General features: G+C 45.8%; 1 protein-coding gene across 3 annotated transcripts in view; it reads right to left on the reverse strand.

Annotated features, from left to right (window-relative positions):
• Positions 1-5,004: 5,004 nt before the first annotated feature.
• The window catches only part of Phactr3 (phosphatase and actin regulator 3), a 201,552-nt gene continuing 182,530 nt past the window's right edge, over positions 5,005-24,026 (reverse strand). For all 3 annotated transcript variants that reach the window (XM_005362767.3, XM_026787110.1, XM_026787111.1), the window contains exons 9-13: positions 12,789-12,844; positions 9,531-9,592; positions 8,287-8,427; positions 6,906-6,982; positions 5,005-5,550 (exon numbers count right to left, since the gene is read on the reverse strand). In XM_005362767.3, coding sequence (XP_005362824.1) covers positions 5,535-5,550; positions 6,906-6,982; positions 8,287-8,427; positions 9,531-9,592; positions 12,789-12,844 — 352 coding nt within the window. In that variant the 3' untranslated portion in view covers positions 5,005-5,534. The remainder of the gene's footprint in view (positions 5,551-6,905; positions 6,983-8,286; positions 8,428-9,530; positions 9,593-12,788; positions 12,845-24,026) is intronic.

Genomic DNA, 24,026 nt, shown 5'->3' on the forward strand with positions numbered 1-24,026 from the left:
TGCCTGCTCTTCCAAAGGTCCTGAGTTCAATTCCCAGCAACCACATGGTGGCTCACAACCATCTGTAATGAGGTCTGGTGCCCTCTTCTGGCCTGCAGGGGCACACACAGACAGAACATTGTATACATAATAAATAAATAAATATTTATAAAAAAAAAAAAAAGAAAGTAATTTTCCTTTGGCAAGTCTACTTAAATGTGCCCTGTTAATCAAGATCATCTGAATTAATAAGTGAAAGTGTCCACTTATTTCCTTCTATGTAAAAAAAAAAAAGACTGCACCTGTTTTCCAGCCACCCAGACCCAAATAATAGCACAGAAACTATATTAATTACAACAATGTCTAACCTATTATCTCAGGCATCTTATTCTTACAACTTAACCCATTTCTATTAATCTATGTATCACTATGAGGCTGTGGTCTACTGGTAAGGTTCCTGCTTCTTTCCCCTATGGCAGATACATGGCACCTGGTTGACCCTTTCTTCTTCCTTCCAGCCCTCAGTTTAGTTTCTCCACTGAGCTAGCTGTATTCTCCCGTCATAGATCAAAGCAACTTTTTAATTAAACAGTGGTAATAAAACATGTTCATAGCATACAGAGGGGAAACCACATCATTTCTATTTAAAACTCATTTCTCTGTAACCTTGTGTTTTAAGCTGTCATATTTCAGTGAACTTACATTGTATTTCATATTTAAAAACACCAGAACCATTAGCTTATATGCCATTTTAAATAAGAGCTGTTGAGAGTTTATCTGTGGTGTAGAGTTTATAGACACCCCTCCATATTCAGAAGAGAGGATTTTCTAAGGTCAGAACTTGCTGTTTATTAGTTGTGGCTCACTTTCTTGTTCTCCACTAGAGGGAGTTGTGATTGTGGTTCCAACAGTTGAGAACTTGAGGTGGATCAGGGTGAGGCCTCTGCGAGCCCATCTCAGAAAGAGAAACGCTTTCCTGTTTCTTATTCTTCCGCGGGAATAGTAAGGCAGACCTTTTTCTCAGTGGCATAGGTGAGTGTAGTAAATTCTACTAAACTGTGTCTACTGCAGACCTATTGAGAATGAATGGTCCTGTAGATAATGACTGATGTTTCTTGCTTGGGTTGTAATCTGCTAACTTGCTGGTGTAGTTCTACTCATTCTCAACTAACTGGAGGCTAATGCCTGTACCAGATATAAAATACATACATGGAAGAGACAAAATAGGAAAATAACAAGTGTATTTAGGTAGAAACCTAAACACCAGACTGCACATTACTATACTGATTTATGTACTGCCAAACCCTAATGCCACACCAACTTAGTAGGCCAGCTTAGCCTTTGAATTCACAGTAGAGTTTAAGGTTTTCCTATAACTTTTAATTCCATACCAAATTTTCTAAATTTTTCTAAATCCGTCTCAGTATTATGACATTCTAATCTCTAGAATAGATTTCTTCAGTCATTTTACCATCCAAACTTACCCTAGGAACAGTTATCTATTCATTTTGCTGTACATGATGGATACACATTTTAAGTTTCTTGGCATAGTCAAGCATTGGAGTAAAAATAAGAATTTCAAAAGAATTCTGGGCAAAATAACCACCTAAGAAATTAATATCAACAAATAAGTCTAACATGAAATGTAAAAAGAATATGATGTTGTTTCCTGGACCATGCTTAGTGCACCACACATTTCTATGCAGAACTGGAAGGAAAGGGCCGGTGTGTACTCAACAGGCACCGTGTTGTATTTGTGTGCACACCACACATTCCCTTGCAGAACTGGAAGGAACGGGGCAGTGCATACTCAACAGGCACTAGAACTGCACCACCGTGTTGTATTTGCGTGGAAAAAGTAGCGAGCTTCATTCAGAAGGGAGCATGTTTAATATGTAACATACAATAGCACTTAGGCATCTATAGAAATAGACACCACTTCCAGTTTTATTTTCAGTTATTGATGAGATATTGCAATTTTCAAATGTGTTAACATTTTCAGGTTAAAGTCTTAAAATATTTTTATTGTTCCAAACATAAGATTGTTGTTCTCAGAGAACCATGACTGCTAGCTTCCCAGTGTTTACTTTGTGCCTGTATCACTATGTGCACAGAAGAGACATCAGGAATAGCTTACAGATGTTGGCTTTTTGAAGACACTGTCATATACTGTTTTATTTGCATATTTTTGGTTGATCCATTGAAAAATAACTGAGTTAATGGGTACTAAGAAGATGTAGGATGAATTTGGTTGTGGTTTCTTTGGGTCTTTTTGTTGTTGTTTCATGATGCAGAGTCTCATGTAGCTAAGGTTGGCTTGAACTCATAATCTTCTTTACACATCCAAGGAACTGTATTTACCCAAGTACACCACCCTTATGCCCATATTTTTAATGGACTTGAATTTGTTTCTGACTGTAGATTTGTAATGAAAACCTGACTTGCTAGTACATATGACAGTAAGCTAAAGCCTGTAGTTACCACAGATCGCCACACGATGGACCTCTTGATCTTAAATAATCTTTGTTTTCGAAATTCAATGATCCAAAAATTACTCAGGTAAGAAAAATTTTAAATTCCTTAAATTTTTAGGTCAGGTGATGGTGGTGCACATCTTTAATTCCAGCACTTGGAAGAGGCGGGTGCAGGCGGATCTCTGTTAGTTTGAGGCCAGCCTGGTCTACAAGAGCTAGTTCCAGGTCAGGCTTGATAGCTACAGTAAAACCCTGTCTTGGGAAAAAAAAAATCCTTCAATTTTTAAAAATTACCTCAAAGTTACAGATTTTTTTTTAGTAAAGTTTCGTTAAACTTTTAAGACTAATATTACCTGCATTAAATATTTTTTATCACATTTTATAAAATTGTAAGCAAATGGTTTGTAGAGTTGACTCATAAGAACCTTACTCCTTAGATCAGCTAGTTAGGAAGAATTCTAAGGCAACAGGAATACTTTTCCTAAGCCCCTGGACTTGATAAAAATTGTTTTCAGGCTCAATGTGTAATAGGGGTCTGTGTGTGCACAGCACCGTGCCTGTATGAGTTGTGAATTGCTCTGTATAGTATTTACCTAGAATTTGGAAGGTACTTGGCATATGTTATACATGTAGTCACTATGGGGTTAAGTTGATATAGAATTTGGAAGGTACTTGGCATATGTTGTACATGTAGTCACTACAGAGTTAAGTTGATGTAGCTGGCAAACATACTTGATTCATATCTGTCAACCCTTCTCATTCCCTTTATGACACTCATTGAAATATGAAACACAGATGTACAACTAGAGAATAGTTAGGATTAGCAAAACCAAAATGGTAGAAGTGTTGGGTACTTTCGATAATTCCTTCATTAATATTAAATTTCCTATTAGTTTTAGTTACCTTGCAACTTCTGAGGTTAACCAAACCTGAATCCTTCTTTGATATCCTATAAATTACCTTAAAATTTTATTGCCCATAATTGTGGGACTTGGCAGGAGCAGAGCCCTAAAGTTTTCTGTGTCTACCAGGTCATCTCTGCAGAGGCTCTGCTCTAAGCAGCATAGGTCTTTTGTCCACTGTGGGTAAGCACAGTTTCGAGAAGAGCAGCAGAATCTGCTTTGTTCTGTTAGAGTTATGTGGACATTTTTGAGAGATTGAAATTTCAGGTTTTAGTTTTGTTTTGTTTGTTAGAAACTTTGACCTGCTCACATTTTAAACTGAACAAAATAATGTGTATCTTGAAATATCAAAACAAACAATAAACCCCAAAAACATAATTTGATTTTAACTGGCCACAACAAGGGTATCGATGGACTCTATGATTTGCAAATACCCTCCATGTGTGTGAAATTCAGTTACTGGCTTCCAGTTACAAAAGCTTTAATTCAAACAACATAGAAGAGAGAACATTAGAACCTTCCTGCTATCATTTTAACTAATTAAACTGTTCAGACGGTGGTGACACATGCCTTTAATCCCAGCACTCTGGAGGCAGAGGCAGGCAGATCTCTGTGAGTTTGAGGCCAGCCTGGTCTACAGAGTGAGCTCCAGGACAGGCTCCAAAGCTACAGCAACACCCTGTCTCAAAAAACCAAACCAAACAAAAACAAAAACAAAAAGCAAAATGACGACAACAAAAAATTAAACTAACAGAATGTTTACTACAGGTATCAGGACTGGTCTTAAGTCTCTGACTGGAGCGCTGTCACAAATGCCAAGCAGGTTTCATAGACAACGCGGCCTACAAGCAGTCTTTAAAGAGTGAGGAAAGCAGTGAGGCGTGGTCGATGTGTACATTTGTCCAGGACACTTGGCCTTGGTGCTGTTTAGCTAACACACTGAGGCTGAGAATACTGGGTTCATGCTAGCATGTTAGCTTCTTTACCTCAGTTAGCTATATTACAGCAGTAGTAAGACCATCCTAACGAGCAAGTCACGTGCTTGGAAGAGCACAGAGCCTCGATTTGAGTGTAGGTCTTGGAGCTTTGAGATCATGCTCCAAGCCATTGTTTCCCGCTGACTGGCATATTGGGCAAAGGGAAAGAAGGTTTCTTTCTGAGAGACTTAAAAGTAAAAACAAAAACAGAAAGAAACACAAAACACAAAACCAACCAAACAAAAGCCCATAGCTAGTGTAGGGGACTGTTAATTAGCTCGCCTTCTCCCCTTGGACTGGAGCAAACGATTACTACAAATCTCCAGTCCAACTCAACTTTTTTAATGTGGGTTTTGACAGTGTAGGTAAATAAAATCTTAGAGCTCCTCTTAAAGAAGGCATAGATTTTCATGTTAGGATTTTCAGTAAGTTACTTCTAGATTAAATGTACTTAATACTCCTTTATAATTTCCAACTAACTTGAAAAAAGAGTAACTAGTTTTTCAAGGCACAAACTTTTATATATTTGACAGAATCAACAGAGAACAAAGGTGGAATTTTCTTTCTTGTGTTTAGAATTATGATGGTTCAAAGGCTTTAAGAATTGACTTGTTCTTTCACAGTCCCCAGGTATACCTCATCCCAACCCCAAGAAAATGGAAGCCTGGGTTCATTTCCTGCAATAAGTAGTCATTTAATTAAAGAACAAAATTAACAGGAATCAAAATGTTGGAACTGTATTTTTTTGTTAGACATCATATAAAAAAGAGAAAGTATAGTACAGTAAATCACTCTATAACATGAACTTAGTTTTCAAATCATCAGGATAAAAATGTCTTTTCAACAAAATACTGAATGACACTGAGTCACATGTCCCTCGAGGTGGAGGCTGGGATGTGAGCCTGCACATGCATGTTGCCCGTCCTCCAGGACACTGCAGAACAAGGCTGAAGGCAAACACGTTTTCTTCTGGGAGAGTTACTCTGGGCCTTAAGTGACCCCAACAGTTCACACTCCTCAGACATCAAAGAAGGGAGTGTGTCCTCTGGGTTGCTCCTCTTGTAGGTGAGTGGTCAGGATTGCGCCTCTGTGTGATTCTGCTCTTCTCACAAACACAGCAGTTAGTCTTGAGGAAAGTTCCCTGATGAATGTTCTGTGTTGGTATCAAAAATTAAACACAAATTCTTCTCAGAAGAAAATCTCTATGGCCTGTGGAATCTAGAAATGATTTTAAAAATTAGATATTTTTAACAGTTAAAACCTTTCACAAACAACTTTACTGCTCTTCGGAGTCTCTCAGATGTACATAGAGGACTTGAAGGAGTTGTTGCTGTAGCTGAATGGCCTCCCAGAGTTTCTTCTGACCACTACCCTGATACACAGAAGCTCTAGGACTCAGCCTGGGTGTCAGCAACTCATGAAAATATTTTCAGATTAGTAACAAACTCATAATAATGCTTAATACATCCAAGAAACTGACATGAGTCTCAAATACTGTGCTGACTTTGTGAAGTACTAAAATCTGAATTAGTCCCTCACTTTCAGGTTTGGGGTTTAGCTTTCCAATGACAAGACTTTAAAGACTATCAAAACTTACAGAAACAATGGTTTATGTCCATATACAGGATGGTCTATTTCTTTTCAATGAGCATTAAAATGTGTTTTAAGGATTTTATTTCCTAAATTTACGTCAAGAATAGTAACAATTAGGCTATCCTGTCCAGCGTGAGAGAAAACTTTAAAATTTTTGTTTGACTTTCTTTCCTTACAACCCTTGCACAGTGTCATAGTTGTGGGGAAGTTTCATAGTTATTTTCTGTTCTGTAGCCATAGCCACAGTCAGTTTGCAGAGCAAACTCTTTGAGTGTAGTGGCCACTTGGGATCCATCACTGCAACTGAAGGTAGTGTACAGGAGCAAGGTTGCTTTTCTTTTTTATCTGGGGCTTGAGCATCCTTCAAGCAAGAGGACAATGTGATTGTTAATGGCTGAGTTCTCATGTGCCTGTGAATGCTGAGAGAGAGGGGCTTTGAAAGTGTGCCTAGCACTAGCAGGAAAGAGGTTTTCCTCCTGCTTCTTCTGTGCAGTAGTGTGGGCATAAAGTGTGCTGTTCAACTTGATGGGGAAGCTGGGCAGAACTGGGCAGAACACCCTACCCTAGCCGACTGCCATAAGCTCCATGAAGGCAGGAGCTTCTTTTGTATAGGTCAGTGCTGCAGCCTCAGCATCCGAGTATGCTGCACATAGCCGACTGTCAAATGTGTCTGAAGAAGTGAGCATGCTTTGTGGTTGTGTCAATGTGTGCTGATGAAGTGAGCGTGCTTTGTGGTTGGTGAACAATGTTAGCATCAATATAGATAGAAGATAGGAAGATAGAGGGTGACTTCACAGCAACCTAGATGTGGATAACTGGAATTAAGTACCTAAGAAAAATTGAGCCTGCGACCCATTTTCTTAAATATAATGTGTCCCTTCTTGCCACTAATCTGTACGTAACAATGGTTTTCCAAGGAGGTGCTGCATATAAAGCTCCTTGTGGCTAGACGCCATGCAGGTCATGCAGCAGAAAGTTACCTTGTCAAGTGCTTGCTGGACGCGTGTACCTCCATTTCATTACTTTTATACTCGTTTAATTCTTTACGAATTGCTGCCTGAAATTTAAAAATATAGATTTTCAAGTTAACAAATTACTGCCTTTACATATTGTTGGCCATTAATATATGCAGATACTATGATCAATAATCAGAAAGGAATTTGCTGTATTATAATGGGGCAGACAACCCTTCCCACACTAACAGATGACCCTTGCACAGACTTGGAGAACCAGTGACTAATAAGATCAGCTTTTGATCATCTTGCTGTTGGCCTATCAGAAAACCCACATGTCCCTGGAACCTTTTTCTTTTAAACAAGTGTGGCTGAACTGATAAAAGTTTGGTCTTCAGTGAGTGGGTGGGGCAGAACCCTCCTGACCCCCACCACCCTGTCCGTAGGCTTTGGATTTTGAAGATGTATTTATTTTTGTGTAGATAAGTACTCTCTCTCCATGTACACCTGCATGTTAGAAGATGCATCAGATACCATTAAGATGGCTGTGAACCACCATGTGGTTGCTTGTGAGCCACCATGTGGTTTCTGGGAATTGAACTCGGGACCTCTAGAAGAGCAGCCAGTGCTCCCAACCAGCCATGTCACTAGAAGTTTTGAGCATCTGTTTCTCTTTTGTGCTGTGGCAGAAGCAGAGTGGGCATCTGTTTTAGGGCCTCTAGTCTGCCCCTCCTGTGGCTTCCCTAAACACTATTCAGAGGAGCCCTTATGGATCCAGGTGAGATGAGGATCTACTGGAGACATAGAAAACCTCTGAGGTAAGATGTCCTCCTATATTCAGAGAACACTAACTGCTAAAGATACTCCCTCCCTTGGATCATCTAAGTGTGTCCAACTCCAGGGTAATAGCATTTCTCCAGGTTGATACAGTAACTGAATATTTCTAAGCATATTTAAGAACAAACAAGTAATTCAGTGATTATATAATTTTTATCTTCCAAGCAAAGTATTCTGAAAGCTTCCTCTATACTACTACTAGATGATAATCATTTGATCACAGATAGTCACTTACACTGTGTGCTTCGGTCATTTCATTTCCTTTAGACCATCCTTACAAAGTTTTGCAATTCACACATCCATGGCACTTGGGAAACCCTTGCACACTCTGTGATGCCCACCCATTGGATATGCCAGGTACCACTTGCATTGATAACACCAAATGTCTTAATGACGCTGCCAAGTATCCTTCAGAACAAAACTGTCTCCCAACTCAGTCCTAAATTATCTTCATGGAAGAGCAGGGTGGGGGGCATAGTCTACCTAGTATGGGCCACAGTGTCTAAGAAAGCCACAGCCTGATTAGAAGATGAGCCACTACCACTCCCCAACCAGCCCAGGAGCAGTGTACCTTATCTGCTGCTGACAGTCTTGTCCAGGGTTTGTCTGCCCTCCTGTCATAGTCCTGTGCTCTTGCTACTTCCACATAGTCACTGAAACGGATCAGAATTTTTCTGTCTCTCAATTCATCAACAGTGGGTCTCTGATTAAGCTAAAATAAAAAAGTAATTATAGTTAGGCATCATGTCACACTTGTTTTCTTGTAGAAAGCAGTATATATATATATATATATATAAACAACTGTACTAGTGAGTTAGCACAAACACGTTCCCTAATGTGATTTAAGAATGCATCATTTATCCTTGCCTAATCCCTTTCTTCCAACACTCGCCTGTCCTGACAGAGCACATGGTCAAGGAGTGCTTGATAAATTGCACGTGGTCAGCAGTCTATAATGCTGACTACTACTCTCCTGAAGGGCTGGAAATCTGTTCTGCTAGCTCCAAACTCAACTGCCTGGGTCAGCCATACAGTGGAGGGAGTAAATTGGGAGGCAGATTTGGGCTGTGGTGTTGCTTCCTAGACCAGCCATTGTAAATCAAGCTTGATGTCACACAGACCCTTGATACTGACATGTTCTGTAATCAGAGCAGCAGGGCAGCTCAGAGTGACAAGTCTAAAAGGTATGCGGTTCTTAGTGTAAAAAAATAATGCTCAGCTGCCTTCTAGCGAGGAATTAAGTGGTATTTGGGTGATTGATTTCCCAACTAATTACTGTTAGGGCCTCACCACCTAAGTAGACACTGGGAAATGTCAAAAGGCACTGCTTTGACCCCATGTTTTTGACAGCTTGCTCCCATGTTGTCTGGGAAAGCACGAAGTCATAGGATGCCTTGCACTCACCATCAAAATGCTGCACAAGCTTTCTCTAGTTCACGTCTATTTATAAAATAAAATGCTTTCATTATAATCCTGTGCAGGTTAGTTTTGTCCACTCTACATAAGTTCTGGTCACCTTGGTAGAGGCAATACCAGTTGTGGAATTGCCTCCATCAGATTGGCCTGTGAGTATGTCTGTGTGGACATTTTCTTGATGACTGATATGGGAGGCCCAAGCTCACTGGAGGTGGTGCCTCCCCTGAACACGTGTCCCGAGCCAGCCAGAGAGCAGCATTTCTTCATGGTATCTGCTTTAGTTCCTGCCTCAGTTTCCCTCAGTGATGGATGATGACTTGGAAATATAAACAAACCCTTCCCACATTGCTTTTGGCCATGGTGTTTAACACACCAATAGAAAGCAACCTAGAACAATACCTTTCTTGTTAATCTTTGCTTGATTTCTCTCCTTTCTTCCTGCTCTGTCTGATCGTTCCTTTCTGTGAAGATTAAAATAGAGATAGAAGCAGGTTAAGTATTTGTTACACAAGCAGCCACCAGATTTCCTAGGACTACTTTATAGATATCTGGGTTTGGAGTCACTTTCCCGAAAGCTGCTTAGGACATGCTGGCTGAAGATGTCACACTCCTAGTTTGTTTTGTTCTTTTTCTTTTCCTTTCCTTTTTTAGACAGGGTTTCTCTGTGTAGTTTTGGAGCCTGTACTGGAACTCTCTCTTGTAGACCAGGCTGGCCTCAAATTCACAGAGATCTGCCTTCCTCTGACTCCCAAGTTCTGGGATTAAAGGTGTGCACCACCGCTGCCTGGCCATTCTTCCTAGTCTAATTTTCCTCTGCCCTATACAATAGAGGTCTGTTGATGCTGCTTACTTTTAGAGAGCAACTGTCTTGTTGGTCTTCATTCCACTCAAATATATCTGTTTATGTAGGAACACAGGGCGCGTACAGTCGCTATAGCACAATCGTGCATGTGCTCAGCTCTAAGTAGCCAGAGTTTGTCTCTGTCTTTCCATTTGACAAATGTGTACACCTTTTAGACAGCACAAAAACATGAACTTCAGATTCTGGGTAACATAATATCAAATATGAGCATACTCAAAACTCAACTGCTTCTCTATTGTTGAAGCATAAATATTTGTCTATGACAATACCTTCTCAGGGGACAAAGGCCCTCAGAATTGGCTTTGCCTCTTGCGTTGTGTTCATATTGGGAGCTAAAGATAGTACAGTATGTTGAAGTACTGCGGTACTGTAAGCCTGGCCCTTGGATACAGAGAGAAGAATGTAGTCCTATTTCTGGCATTCTTGGTTACTAAATAAAGACTCAGGTCTCCATCCAACCTTAACAGAACTCCTACCTAGGAAACAGATCTCACCCACCAGCAAACCAAACAGCAGCACAATCATGTTTGGGGAAGTGAATCCTTGAAACCTACACCTAACATAATTTCACATTATCTGCATTTATTTAAATAGTACATTTCAAACACTCATGTATTGGAGCAACTGGGTATGTGGGTGTTTAATACATCTGAGTGTGCTTTTTCAATATTTCTTTTCTTTTAAAGCTATCTTAGACTAGAGCATTTTAGAGAGAAACACAATCATGTCATATACTTGCTTCTCCAGCACTGTTATAAGCTACAGTTACAAAGTAGTGAAACTACTTGGAAACCCTGAAAATGTATCAGACCAATCCTGAGAGGCTGGAACTATGGCATGGAAGCAGTTCTGATTTCTTACAAAAGCCATGGGCAAACCCCAAGTATAGTCAGTTTCCTTGTGAAAAGACTGGGGAAAAGCGGGATTTCCCATGCTCCCTTAACTGTGAAGATGCCATCATTACCACCAAGGGTAGACACACAATTTGGAGAAGTTATTCCAGAACTTTGGACAGCTTTATGTGTATCTTCCATGGGTATCCAGGAACGTGTGATTATTCCAATGAGGGGACTAAGAACTTGGGCAGCCAGGAGGTGAGCCAGCATTCATATGTTAAACTGTCACATTTCCTCCAGGGGCCTTAGCTGCTTCACTAGTAAAATGGGGACAATAGCACAACTCTTAGATTTGTGGTAAGGATTAACCCAGTCATCATATTCGATTAGGCTACCAATACATGGAATTGAGTGTATGTCAGATGCACTGAGATGTCTCCTCTTGAAGGAAAGAAAAGTTAGTCACAAGTGGACTCACATGTAGTGTGCACAGCTAGGTGTGCTACTCCTTTTTCCATATATACTAGCCCTATCTGTGCCACAGAACAAAACAACCACACAAATCAAATAGTGGGCTGCTTACATCCTCCCACTCAGGATACTTGACAAGGCTTCTGTGTAAGGATAAATCGGGCTTGCTGGCAAAGGCGCTGTGTTTACAATGTGTTGCCATGGCCATCACAAGGGAAATCCACTTCGGCAGGCTAAAGGTGAGTGCTTTCAATTCCAGCTGCTAGCTAGCTCCACTCACCAGTCTATTTTTAAGACTTCATTGTTATTTCAGATAGTAACACAATTAGAATCACAGGTGTGTGTGCGTGGGGGACCTGGTTACACATAGAGAAGACATGGCTATGACCTGGGGCGCTCTTACTGTGCCGGTAGCACATCTAGAGTATGGCATGTCCTAAATCTGGAACTTCCCTTGTCCAAGTCTAGACCACAGCTTTCGATAATCACCAGTGACATAAGAATATCAAACATAGCTCAAATAGCTTGAGTCCTGTCGACTGGATCAAGCATGATATCATCCACAGTCTAGGCAACATAACAGCACTCACTATGTAAGTTTCAAGAATCAACTCCTAATCTTAAAGGTTTTTCCCCAGCAGTCTCAAAGTTTGGGGATAGCTTTAAGGTTGAAGGCAGTATCGAGGCAAAGATGTGAGAAGAATGGGTTGAGTTGCATGTTCAGATTAAGACTCTGTGGCCTCTGGTAGTACCAGGTCAGCCTTGGTACTGTTACAACTCTGAAAAGGGTGTTCACAAAGAACACACAGCAAGAGAAAGACTTGAATCATGCTACGGAATTGACCCAAAGACAGTACATACTATAGAAAATACTTCAAAGATGAGTCTGTCAGGTCAGCACCACTCAGGGCACACCTTAGGAGGGTTTGACTACCTTCCACTACCAAAGACATGAACCTTGCAAACAGTGGACAGTATCGCTGGACACCTGTGTTCAGCACATTCACATACCTAACTAGGCTGGAACCCAAAGTTGTGAGCCACAGAAGTTTCCCTGCTCACGTGAGCTGTCATTTATTTCTCCTAGGAGGAACAAGTGAGGGGTGTGCCATACTCTGGTACAACTCCTGACTGGGTCTGTGATTTCTAGTGCCAATAGGACCCCCACTGCGAACTCCCTAAGAGCTCTGCTTGGTACCCAACATGCACAGGGTTAATGACTTGGTCCTATAGGTCCCAGGGAAACATCTGACAAAGCTGAAAATAACATGTTTAATTATTCTAGGGAAGAGCTATTTTTGTTTCATTTTAGAAGCTTTCTGAATGCAGCCACTTTGAGGCCCTTCTTTCAGAATCGCTTAGCTACTCAGATTTTAGCAAACCCAGCATGTTCAGCCTGCAGAGCTGGGCTGGGCTACGAGAGCTCAGATTCCTGCAGCAGCCTCAGCACACGCGAGGGAAACCTCTAGAGGAATCACCGCTACTCACGTTTCAGGATATTTCTTCTCTCCAGCTCCTCCACAGCTGGTCTCTGGCTCAGCCTTCTGCGGAAAAACACCAGGATTATGTTTTGCACCATGGTGGCACCTGGAAGTTCTAGCCAGGGTCTGTGCAGCGAGAGGCGCCTGGCATATACTCCTCAAGTTCGAGATCACCTTCCGAAAGGGAGAAGAGCGTGGACCACTGGAGCCTCTTGCTGGCAAAATCAAGTCAGACTTCCATGTGGGAGGGAAAGCCGGTTCACAGAGGAGGTCCTCGCTCCACTCCACACCATCACCTGCCCCCTGTCTGGTGCTCGGTTCACCCAGCCACATGCATGTTTAAGCAGTGCAGAGATTCATTCAGGAAAGTCTCCCTGCCCACTAGCTTATGGAGAGGCAGGCAGCACCACGGCTGGGCTTCAGGCTTCTGACTGCAGCCATGCCCCCAGATCCTGGCTTCCAGGCATCAGCTCCATCCTCCATCCTCAGCACAAGGAAATCAGCCCAGGAATCCAGCCACCTGCCTGCCAGACTGAGAGGGAGCCTCCTCTGCTCTGCCCCACCCAGGGGGAGTGTCTAGGGCCAGCTGAGGGGCCTTGCCTCCCGTCAGTGAGCACACAGCGCTAACACCAATGACAGCTGGGGATCTCCCAGCTAACTAGGAAAGGAGCCGCCCACACATGCGCCTCCCGCCTCTCTTTCTCCCTCTAGCAGCCCAGATGAGTGTGCCAGTGTGCTGTGTGGAGACAAATTACTATTTCCTTTTCAGATGGTCTCTGGCTTGGGGAGTTGGAGGACGCAGCCCAAAAAATAAAACATCAAAACCCCACAAAATATAAACAAAGGGTTTGTCAGGAGAGGGAGGCATAATTAGACAAAAGTCAATACCAAGCTCCAATTACTTTTATCTAAAATAATGGCCTTGGGTTTGAGCCAGAAGCCTTCCTACTTCCGGATCCTCAGCCACTGGAGAGACGCATCAGGGCCAAGGCCCTGAATGCTCAGAATCGGGAACTATAACATTTTGCCCCTGTGAAAATGCTGTCTCCAGAACTATGTATCTATTTATAACCCCTGTCCCAGCACAAAGACCAGGGCGTGATATGTCTGCTCCATGCCTCCCTCCACACTGGAACACAGTTTGCTTTAGGCTCACCCAGAGTTTTGTCTGCCAGCTCTTGCAGGGTAGGGGGTGGCCTCCACCCTATTCCTAATGCTCCCTGAGATTTGAACCTGGACCCTGACAACTTCTGTCTGGCAACCAGAGCCAGGAGTCTCCGCATCTTTCCTAGGTAATGCCTGACAAACCTGGCCCCTGCTCCCTGCTGCTGTGGCCCTACACCTTCTCAAATGACCCTAGACCACCAACTATGCATCAGACACTGTTTCAAGTCCCCTGGACACACTGCTGAGTCTAGAAGGTTTGGGGGAGCTCGCTGTCCAGAGGGAAAGGCAGATGGACAAGAAACAAATCACCAGCCATTTTACAGTGGCCCGCACACAGAATAGATGTGAGGGATAAGGAGCTGAGCAGGGTAGGGGAATCGGGGGAAGGTGCAGGTGCACTGAGCTTCTGGTGACAAGAAAGGGCCTAACGACTAAGAAGGAGAGACCACCTGTCAACCTGCTGCAGTTAAGCCTATGAGGTCCTGGAGCACATATCATGTGAGTAGGCTTTTTCTTGATGGTTCTGGGACTAGAGAACGACATAAGGTGTTCTTCTACCTGCTCATGAAGCACTCCATTGACAGGGAGTGCTGTAGCACCAAAGGCAATATGACAGGGAAACAGAGGATGAGCTTTGGAAGGGGGAAGACATACCCTGATGGTCAGAGCTTGCCATTTTCTAGCTGAGTATCTGCAGGCAGGGCACTTGGCTTTTCTGAGCCTTACTTCTCACACACAAGGAGAACTAAGGAGATCTTCAAAGAGTTGCATACACTCAGCCAATTAAAGATGCTGTTTTCTAACATTTGCTTGGGATTAAGAAACCTCAAGAATTTGCACACCTCAAAGGTGACTGTACCCGAGGGCTTTATTACCCCTGTGAAATTAGGATTCGGGCATCAATGCATACTTTCAGAAAAGCAATCCTAACGTCGTTCTTCTATGATATCTGATTATTCTTATCTGTGTGAAGTAGTCACCTGTGCCAGGCACTTCCTCCTAGCTCCAAATGCCATTCTTCAAGTTTGCTACCCAGCAGAAGACAAGCAGAGACCATAGGGAATTAGTACATTGGCTTGGGCCTGGAAACAGCTAAACTGCTCAGTCTCTCTCCCTCTTTACCTGTGTCCAGGATCCTATCCACTGTGGGCCACCACGAAGGTGGCTGAGCTACCATGAGGCCCTTTGGCTGGCTAGTCTGAGTATCTCACAGGACCAAGTCACAAATCAAACCAAAGGTGGGAGGTGGTACTCTTCCTTCCCACAGTGCTGTACAAAGGAGGTACCATGAAAAAGCTCAGCCCTAGGTTAGGTGAATATAGCTAGTATGAGCATCCCATCACATTGCTGTGAACACTGTCACCATTGTACAACCTCTGGTTAGCTTCTCAACCAATGTTTATGGAATTAGATGGAGGTTGTTTTGTTTTTGATTTTCGAGACAGGGTTTCTCTGTGGCTTTGGAGCCTGTCCTGGAACTAGCTCTGTAGACCAGGCTGGTCTCGAACTCCCAGAGATCCGCCTGCCTCTGCCTCCCGAGTGCTGGGATTAAAGGCGTGCGCCACCACCGCCCGGCTTTTTTTTTTTTTTTAAAAAAAACTAACGAACTCCCCACTCAAAGTACAAAACCCTGGAATGAGATGGTTCACAGGGACATCTGACCACCTGAGCTTTAGCTCAGGGAACAGGGCCTGCACCTGAGCTAATGAGGTATCACCCCTGCCTCCACCCCAACTCCAGCATCTGAGATCAGAACAATAGGAGAGCCTGACACCCGCTAGTTCTGCATGTGGCAGATGGGAATCGAGTCAGACATCTGGTCTCAAGTCAGGCCACAGGAGCCCTCGGAACAGCACTACCCATAATAGTCAAGATGGAGAATCATCTTTGGTAACCATTGGTGACAGAGAAAATGTGGGCTGCAGAGAAGGCTCAGTCAAGTGCTTGCTGCAGAACATGAAGACATGAGTTTGATCCCCAGCGCTCTGGTAAAAAGTCTGGTTGATCAGTGGATGCCTATAGTCTCAGCTCTGGGGAGAGGGCAACATGTGGGTCCTTAGCATACTCGGTGGACTCCAAGCCAAGGGGTGAATGGCATTTCTAAACATGGCATCTGAGGTTGCCTTCTGACCTGCACACGCATGAACATGCACACACACACACACACACACCAAAAAACTCTGCAGTAAAATTAATAATTAAATACTATTGTTCCTGTTAGAAAAAATTAAATCCTGTAGTTTCTGGCAACATGGAAGGATCTGGAGATTATTATGTTTCCTTAATAAGGCAAACACAGAAAGATAGATACCTTGGTTTCACTCAGATGTACAAACTACAACATCTGATCTCACAGAACTACCAAGGATAGACAGGAGTGATTGCTGCCTGGGGACAAAGCCACAGCTGTCACGAAAGAACAAACACTCGTGCCCTATCCCTCCACAGTTGGAAATGGTGACAATACCATTTGTATATATCATGTATAATTCAAAATCACCAAGAGAGAAGCTCTGAGTGCTACACACACACACACACACACACACACGTACACACGTGTTGGTGATGATAGCTGGTAGCCCAGGAATCCCAGGATTGTCCAATGAACAACAACATTTCCATGTTTTACACTCTCAGAATGTACAGCTGTTGTGTGCCCATGAAAACCACCTCAAGATATGTCACCAATACAAAAAACAAGAAATTAGATTTTGTGAGCAAAGAAGGCTTGGTGCTTTTCTTACTATACCACATTCCATGTCATTTTATGTAAACACTGTGTATGTATGGATGACAAGAACCTTCCTCTGGAAACAGGGCAAGTCTCTGAAATGACTCTGTGGCATGGAGCCTTGTGTGCACCTTAGCTGTGACGGCACAGGCCAGCCAGGAAGCTTGGCTTCAGACCCCACCACAGTCAACCCAGGAGGAGTTGATCTCTGAGCCTCGTTGTTCCTACTCACAGCAGGGTCTTCGGGTATCAGGAGGACCTGGGAGGCCATGCAGAGAGCACTCAGTACACGCTGCCCGCTACCTCTCTCAGCTGCAGCCACGCTCCTACTTGTCCTTCCTCCCCCACATGGTTCCCTGGGATACCATCCCCAGGTTAATGTGTTCAAGCCTCAATCTACCCTGTGATTCTATTCACAGACGGCCTGTCCCTCTCTGGGCAATGGCCTCCCGTCACCTCGTTGTAAGCTCTCTGAGTACCCACAACTTGTATAAACTTGCAGCTTCCATTACTCTTTCCATCCTCTATGAGAGGAGCCTTGATTCGAGGCAGAGACAGATGCGAATGCTTTCTAAGCTGACTCTAGACCTACAACATTGGTCAGGTACCTGATCCCTCTGACGATCCGTTTTCCTTCTGAGCACGCATGTCTGGGCTTCCCCATAAGGGCCGGCTGAAACACAGAAGCACGAGGCAGCACGCACCAGGCCCTCAGAGGACAGCAGCCTCCAAGTCCTCCTTGGAACAAGGTCTCAGCTACCTGATGCTCCAGGTTAGGCGACTACAGCGCCACAGGAAATTTTGAGATGCTCAACCCATAGTGGGTCTGGCTTAAGAAGGGATTCACAATGACAGCTCTACAAGCATTGATTCCCAGCTGCCAGTTCCAATGCCATCCTAACCAAGACTCCGCTCAGAGTTTCACCAGGTCAACTGACATTGAGAGACTCCTTCCAGAAGAGGCAGGTGCCGCCTAGAGACAGGCTGCAGCTGGAAAGCAGACGACGCTGTACCCACGGATCCTGCGGCTATTTTGGGAGGTGATCCTGCCCCATAGCTAGCCCTGAGTCACTATGAAACTGGGATTCCCCAGTGAGTGGGGGTGGGGGGCAGCATTACCATTCAGATCTAGAACCAGGCAAGGGGAAAGAACTTTTCACTACTGCCTGCTACGGTCAAAGGCGGCAGAGCATGGACCCTGATTACAAACTGCCAGGTGACAGGAGTACACCTAGAGACTGGGGGTCAAGGGCAGAGCAGTGTTCTCCAGAGGGCTTCCAGAGGACAGGCCCACATGACAAGAGCAAGCTGCCATGAGAACAGGAATGAGTACCCAACAGAGGCCCCAGCCAGTTCCAGACCTAGAGAGGAAAGAGGACCCACATTGGAATCATACCCCTCTGAGCAATGGGTTCTCCACTCACTGAAGGCTTACCTAGGAAGATGCCAGCTGCTAGCACCACACACACACACACACACACACCCCTAGGATAATCCTGTCACAGCAGCTACCTGCCCCAGCTTTCTGGACACAAGGGTAGGTGGAGACCCAAAGCCTCCATTCCCATGTCCAAAGTCAACTTGTTCTCCTGACACCCCGATACCTATGGCTTGTACAACCCACTTCCCCATCTTAAACTTGGTTCCCACTTTCTAATTGTAGTCACTCCCAACACCCCAGGGTCTCCACATCTGACCATACTGATAACCATCCAGAGTCCCCTTCCCCTTCAACCCACCATAGGCTGGCCTTCCTAAAACCCCATCACGGACTCTATCCAGCTGTCCTCAGTGAGGCTGGGCAGTCCACGGTGACTCCTGCATCGCTTTCGGCTCCTGCTCTGTGCTCTGTGCCCTGTGCCTTGGAACACGACAAGTAACAGCTTCAAATGGGCTCCTGGTGTCAGGGTGTCCTCCTTAAATCAGGGTCCCCAACTGTACTAGACCTACATCACCTTTGCATAACATAGATCACATCCAGCTTCACCTGTAATCAACCTTCACACTCACTCCAGAGCACATCAGGGGCTAGAGAAGTAGCTCAGTAGGTGCTATTTCTATGGAGAGTATAGAGAGCTAGTGAAAGAAATATGCCCTAGTCCTAAGATTAGAGGCAAAAAGCTCCAAAGGACCAGTGAAAGAAACACAGTTTGGCCCATGAAGTCAGAGCCATCTTGGTCCCTGACCAGTTAAACTGACCAATCCCTGAGCAGGGAAAAACTAACCAATCCCCTTCTCCCTGGGAAAACTCCACCCCTAAGAAGCCCTATATAAGCCTCTTTACCACTTCAGTTAAGAGCTACCATTAAACCCTTCCTGGCAGAGGCAGCCACTCTCCTGGATTCCTCCTTCCCAAATAAATCTTTTTCTCAAAAGAGTCTTGGGTGACAACCTTCATTCACCAGCACAGACCAGAAGAACCGTAGGGGATTGAGCTGAAAAACCTTGCTGAGATGCTCCTTAGGGGGCTTCAGTAAGACAGAGCAGAACAGACTAACCTTGCTGAGATGCTCCTTAGGGGGTGAAACTTCAGTAAGACAGAGCAGAACAGACTAACCTTGCTAGGATGCTCCTTAAGGGGGCTGAGCAAGGCTAGCTGGGGAAAAGTAACAACTTTTCAGGGGAGCCGGAGGAGATTGCTACATTTCTGCAGGGGGCTTCAGAAATGCCTTCAGCAGAGTGTTAGCAGATTGAGCGGAAGAAGAAGCAGATAGCTCTGCTAGGACGCTCCAGTAAGGGAACAGAGCAGAACTCTGCTGTAGTGGCTCTCCAGGAGAAGAGCAGGATCCCTATATCATGCAGGGAGACCATCCCCCACCGCACCCCAGCTTCAGGTAGCCCAGCTTCCCAATAGTCAGGACACCTTTGCTCCAGGGCAGAGCTGTCCTATTGTGGCTCTGTCCCTCCAGAGCCGTTCTATTGTGGCTCTAAGTATATCGTGGCTTCCTGATAAGCCAGGATACCCTTATGACACTAGTGTAACACAGTCCCCTACAAGAAGTTCAGAAAAATACAAATGGCTGCTAAGTGCATAAAATGTGCAATTTTATGCACAATCTATAAAACAACAACAACAACAAAGAACGGGTCACAGCCTCTCATGCCTGTAATAACACCATTCGGGAGGTCTGGGGCTTGCAGGCCAGCCAGCCAAGCTGAGTCGGTGAGCTCTGAATCCAGTGTGAAACCCAGCCTCAAAGAAATAAAGTGGCCAGAGTTTGAGGAAGACACCATAGATTGATCTCTATCCTCCACACACATGCAAGAGCACACGTGCACACACGCATGGATGCAATGTCCAATTCAGAATATGAGGGGAGAAAAGAGAAGTTAAGTTTCCATAAAATAGCATCCATTTTATGCAGGCACTCAGACACAACCTCATTAGGAGACAGGGTGGGAACTGCACTGTTACACCTACACAGTCGTCAGGATGACATCAGTGGGTAATGGACCAGACCCACGGGATGCCATCGCATCACGGGCAGATGCTTCTTGAAACACAGGGAAGATTCTTGGTAAGGCCCTGGACAGAACGAGGCTCTTTTTTCCCTTCCAGAGCCCTTGTCTTCCAGGAAGTGGTCTGTGCGACAGTCCAAGAGTGCTTCGTGTTTGTCCGTGTGCCACAGCCCACATTCCTGGGAGCATCAAGTCTTCACTGCTCAGGAGCTGGCCCTTAATCTGCAGGACACTTTCTCCTGGGGTCAGGACAGAATCACCATAGAAGCCCTCAGTACTGACCCTCCATGACCCTATCCCAAAGTCCCCAGAGTCCCCAGGGATGGCCCTGCTAGTGGCTGTCATGCACTCCTGCATTCAGTGGCACCTCCTTGCATCTACAGTGAGGAGAGAGAAGCTTGCATGGTCCAGGTGACCTATGAGCTGCACCATGGCTTCTAGGAGGCTTGCTGTTTCCATTTGCCCAATACCGTGGTCACCCTCGCTGTGTGGGTAAAGGGTATTTCCAGGCTGCCTACAAAAGCCCAGGTAAACCTCCCCTTGCAGCAGGAGTCAGGGCCCCTGAGGTACTAGGACAGGCAGAGGTTGACAAGCCAAGAGTGCTTGTCTCTCTAGATGAGTCCCAGGCCACCTGAGAGACTTCGACCTGACCTTAGCTCATGGGGCCCTTCCCACTCTGCTCCCAATATTGGTAACACTGAAATGGCACTAGAGAATCTTCCAGGCGGAGACTCTCAGGTCCTCAGGAGATGCCTTGAAAAGGAGAAAAAAGTGGGATTGGGGGCACCTGGCTGGGAAGGAAGTACAGGTCATCCATCTTGGAACCTCACATGTAAGCTGCCTGTAGGAAGTTCTTTCCTCTCGGGGAAGAAGAGACAATTACTCTAAATGCCAGCCATCAGGTTCTGGTTCTGAAGGGAGGACTGCACCGTGTGGAGGAGAGCCAGGGGCACATGTGGCAGAAAGGGAGGGCCAGAGTAAAGCGACAGAGAGTGTGGGCAGGGGTACCTGCCAAGATGGCCCCGCCCATTGAGTGTTGAGAGACAGGACGGGCATGTCACCTCATAAGTGACTTAGTAACAGGTGTATACATGATCCCTTCTTGTCCCCATGCAAGGGGTAGGACAAGGCATAGATCTGGCTCAAGCTGGTCAGCAAGTACTGCTGAAGACAAAGGCAGAGGGGCAAGGGCAGCCCATACCCAACCAGATCCCTGCTACCCCGCTTGGCTCTCTGGGCTCAGACAAGTCTAAGTCTAGCCAGGAAGAACTAACACTGTCCCACAGTGGCCCAGGACCACCAAAGGACCTGTGTGCTGACACACACTTAGAGAGTCCCTGATGAGCCCCATGCTTACCCACTCCATAGAAGGAGGCCAGCTGGACATGTGCCCCGTTAGCAGAAAGCGCTCCCAGGAGCTGTGCCCCAGGCAGGCTTGCCTTGCTCTCTAGGACCACCTCCCACCTCCCGCTCTGTTGGTTCCTTCTCTTGGTCTGGCCCACCTGCTGGCTTGCTCTTCATCAACCGTAACAGTAAACCAGGGTGGGTGATAAATTGCAGAAACGTGTGTCTCGCATTTCCAGAGTCTAGGAAGCCTGAACCTGGGTACCAGGGGACTGGGTATCCAGCGCATTCACGCTACAGAGGGAGGGGTGGTCTCCCTGGGGCCTCTTTAATAAGAGGCTGCAATGATTTCCCCTTCACTCTCAGCTTGAGCAGACCTGAAATCACCCAGAAGACACACTGCTGGGCGTGTCTGTGAGGATGTTTCCAGGAAGTTTAACAGAGACGGGAAGGCATGCCCTGAATGTGGGTAGCACCATCCCACGGGTTGCAGTCCCTGACTGAGCAGAGAGGAGACAGTGAGCTAAGCACCAGGAATCATCTCCATGCTTCCTGACTGCGTGTGCCATGCGGCCAGCTGCCTCCCACTCCCGTCACCATGTCTTCCCATCGATGGTGACTTCCCAGCAGCCATGTCTGCACTTCCACGCTGCCGTGAGCCCAATATGCCTCTCTGTCCCTGACCTGCTTTCCTTCAGGTGTTTACCACAAACACAAAACCAGTGCAAGCACTGACTCCTGATCCCATGAGAGGCCCTAACTACCTTCCCAATTCTACCCCAAACACCATCACACCAGGGGGTAGGCTTTGACACAGGAGTCTGGGGGTACGTACACACACAGAAACAATGCTCCCACCTCACAGCTTCTGTGCATGTCATTCCCTCTGTCCAGGAAACTGACTCCAGGCCTTTGCAAGGCTCAGAACAAGGAAGCAGACCAGCCTCAACTATTCCCACCTGGTTCCCCCACCACTGTTGAATGGCCATTAGCAGGGGGCAACCTGTGGGCACACCCAGGGGAGGCGCAGAGCTAGCCACAGAGGGATGCAGCCCTTCCCAGGAGCAGGGGCTCTGTCCCTCACCACTACCCTATCCCCTTCTACAGAGTGAGCCACTCTGCAGGGAAGAGTGGCCAGGGTCTCGCGTGTGGGACACAGATGGCCTGCCTTGCAGAGCCGGGCTGCTATCTAGTCCTGCAGGGGCACTGGCAGAGTGGCAGAGAGCAGCAAGCTTGGCATGACAGTGCTGCCAAGGATAGGGATAAGGTGCCCTGAGCCGATGAGAGTGGAGATGGTATATTCCAGCACCACTGCTTGGTCCCTTCACTGCTGGACATCCCCATCATCACTGGTAGGACTGTAACATGGGCTGTCTAGGTACAGCATCCTGTGATGTTTTTGTCCCAAATGCCAGCTGTGACCAGGCAAGGTATTGCCCACCTTTAGAATCTAGAAGGCTGAGACAGAGTACTGTGAGTTTAAGGCTATCCAAGGGTACATAGTGAGATTCTGTCTCAGAGACACCAACAAAATTTATACAAGCACCAGATCTCAGATCTCATGTTCCAAGAACGTGTTTCCCAAGTGTCTCAAATAATATCACACACATACATGCATGCACACTCCCTCCCCCTTTCATACACACACACACACCACACACACAGCATACACACCACACACAGTATACACACACCACCCACAGCATACACACAACACGCACAGCATACATATCACACACACACACACACACACACACACACACACAGTGTCTGCTACAGTGAAGAACAAAAGGGCATAGGAATGGGTGCTCATGCCATGCCCATCTGTCAGGAACTAGGAAGATGGTGCAGCTGGTAACACCTGGCACACAATCACAAGGGCCTGAGTTCGGATCACCAGAACCCAGGTATGCTGTCCATCCAGTTATCTGCTGGGAGGCAGAGACAGAAAGATCACTGGGACTTTCTGGGCAGTCACCCTAACCTAATTGGTAAGCCCCAAGCCAGAGAGAGAGACCCATCTCCAAGGAGGTAGATGGACGGCATTCCTAGGGGTAACACCCAAGGTTGGCCTCTGGCTTTACACACGTACACACTTGTGGTCACAGCCACAACCCACCCTACCCAGGCACTCACAAAGAAACCCGGGCTCCACTCAGCCTTTGTTTCCTATCTGCCCTTGAACTTCCCGCTCATCTTGTCTCCTGAAGGACAGAGCTGAACAGGTTAGAGATCTCAACCTGAAAAGGTGGTCACCCCCAGTTACCCAACCAAATAAGAGACAAGAGGCAGGATCCAGTAGCTACAGTCCAGCCCACACCAGCTGACTCAAGCAAACTGTGAGCTTAGCATGGACCACCCAGTGGGTTCCTGAAGCAGGAGGGAGTCCGCCTGTAGACATAGTTCTGAGGGGGAGGGAGTCCATCCATGGACACAGCTATGTAGGGGAGGGAGTCCATCCGTGGACACAGCTACGAAGGGGGAGGGAGTCCATCCGTGGACACAGCTATGAAGGGGGAGGGAGTCCATCCGTGGACACAGCTA

The sequence above is a fragment of the Microtus ochrogaster genome, linkage group LG8 (genome assembly GCF_000317375.1).
Source record: "Microtus ochrogaster isolate Prairie Vole_2 linkage group LG8, MicOch1.0, whole genome shotgun sequence".
In the NCBI taxonomy this organism is placed as follows: domain Eukaryota; kingdom Metazoa; phylum Chordata; class Mammalia; order Rodentia; family Cricetidae; genus Microtus; species Microtus ochrogaster.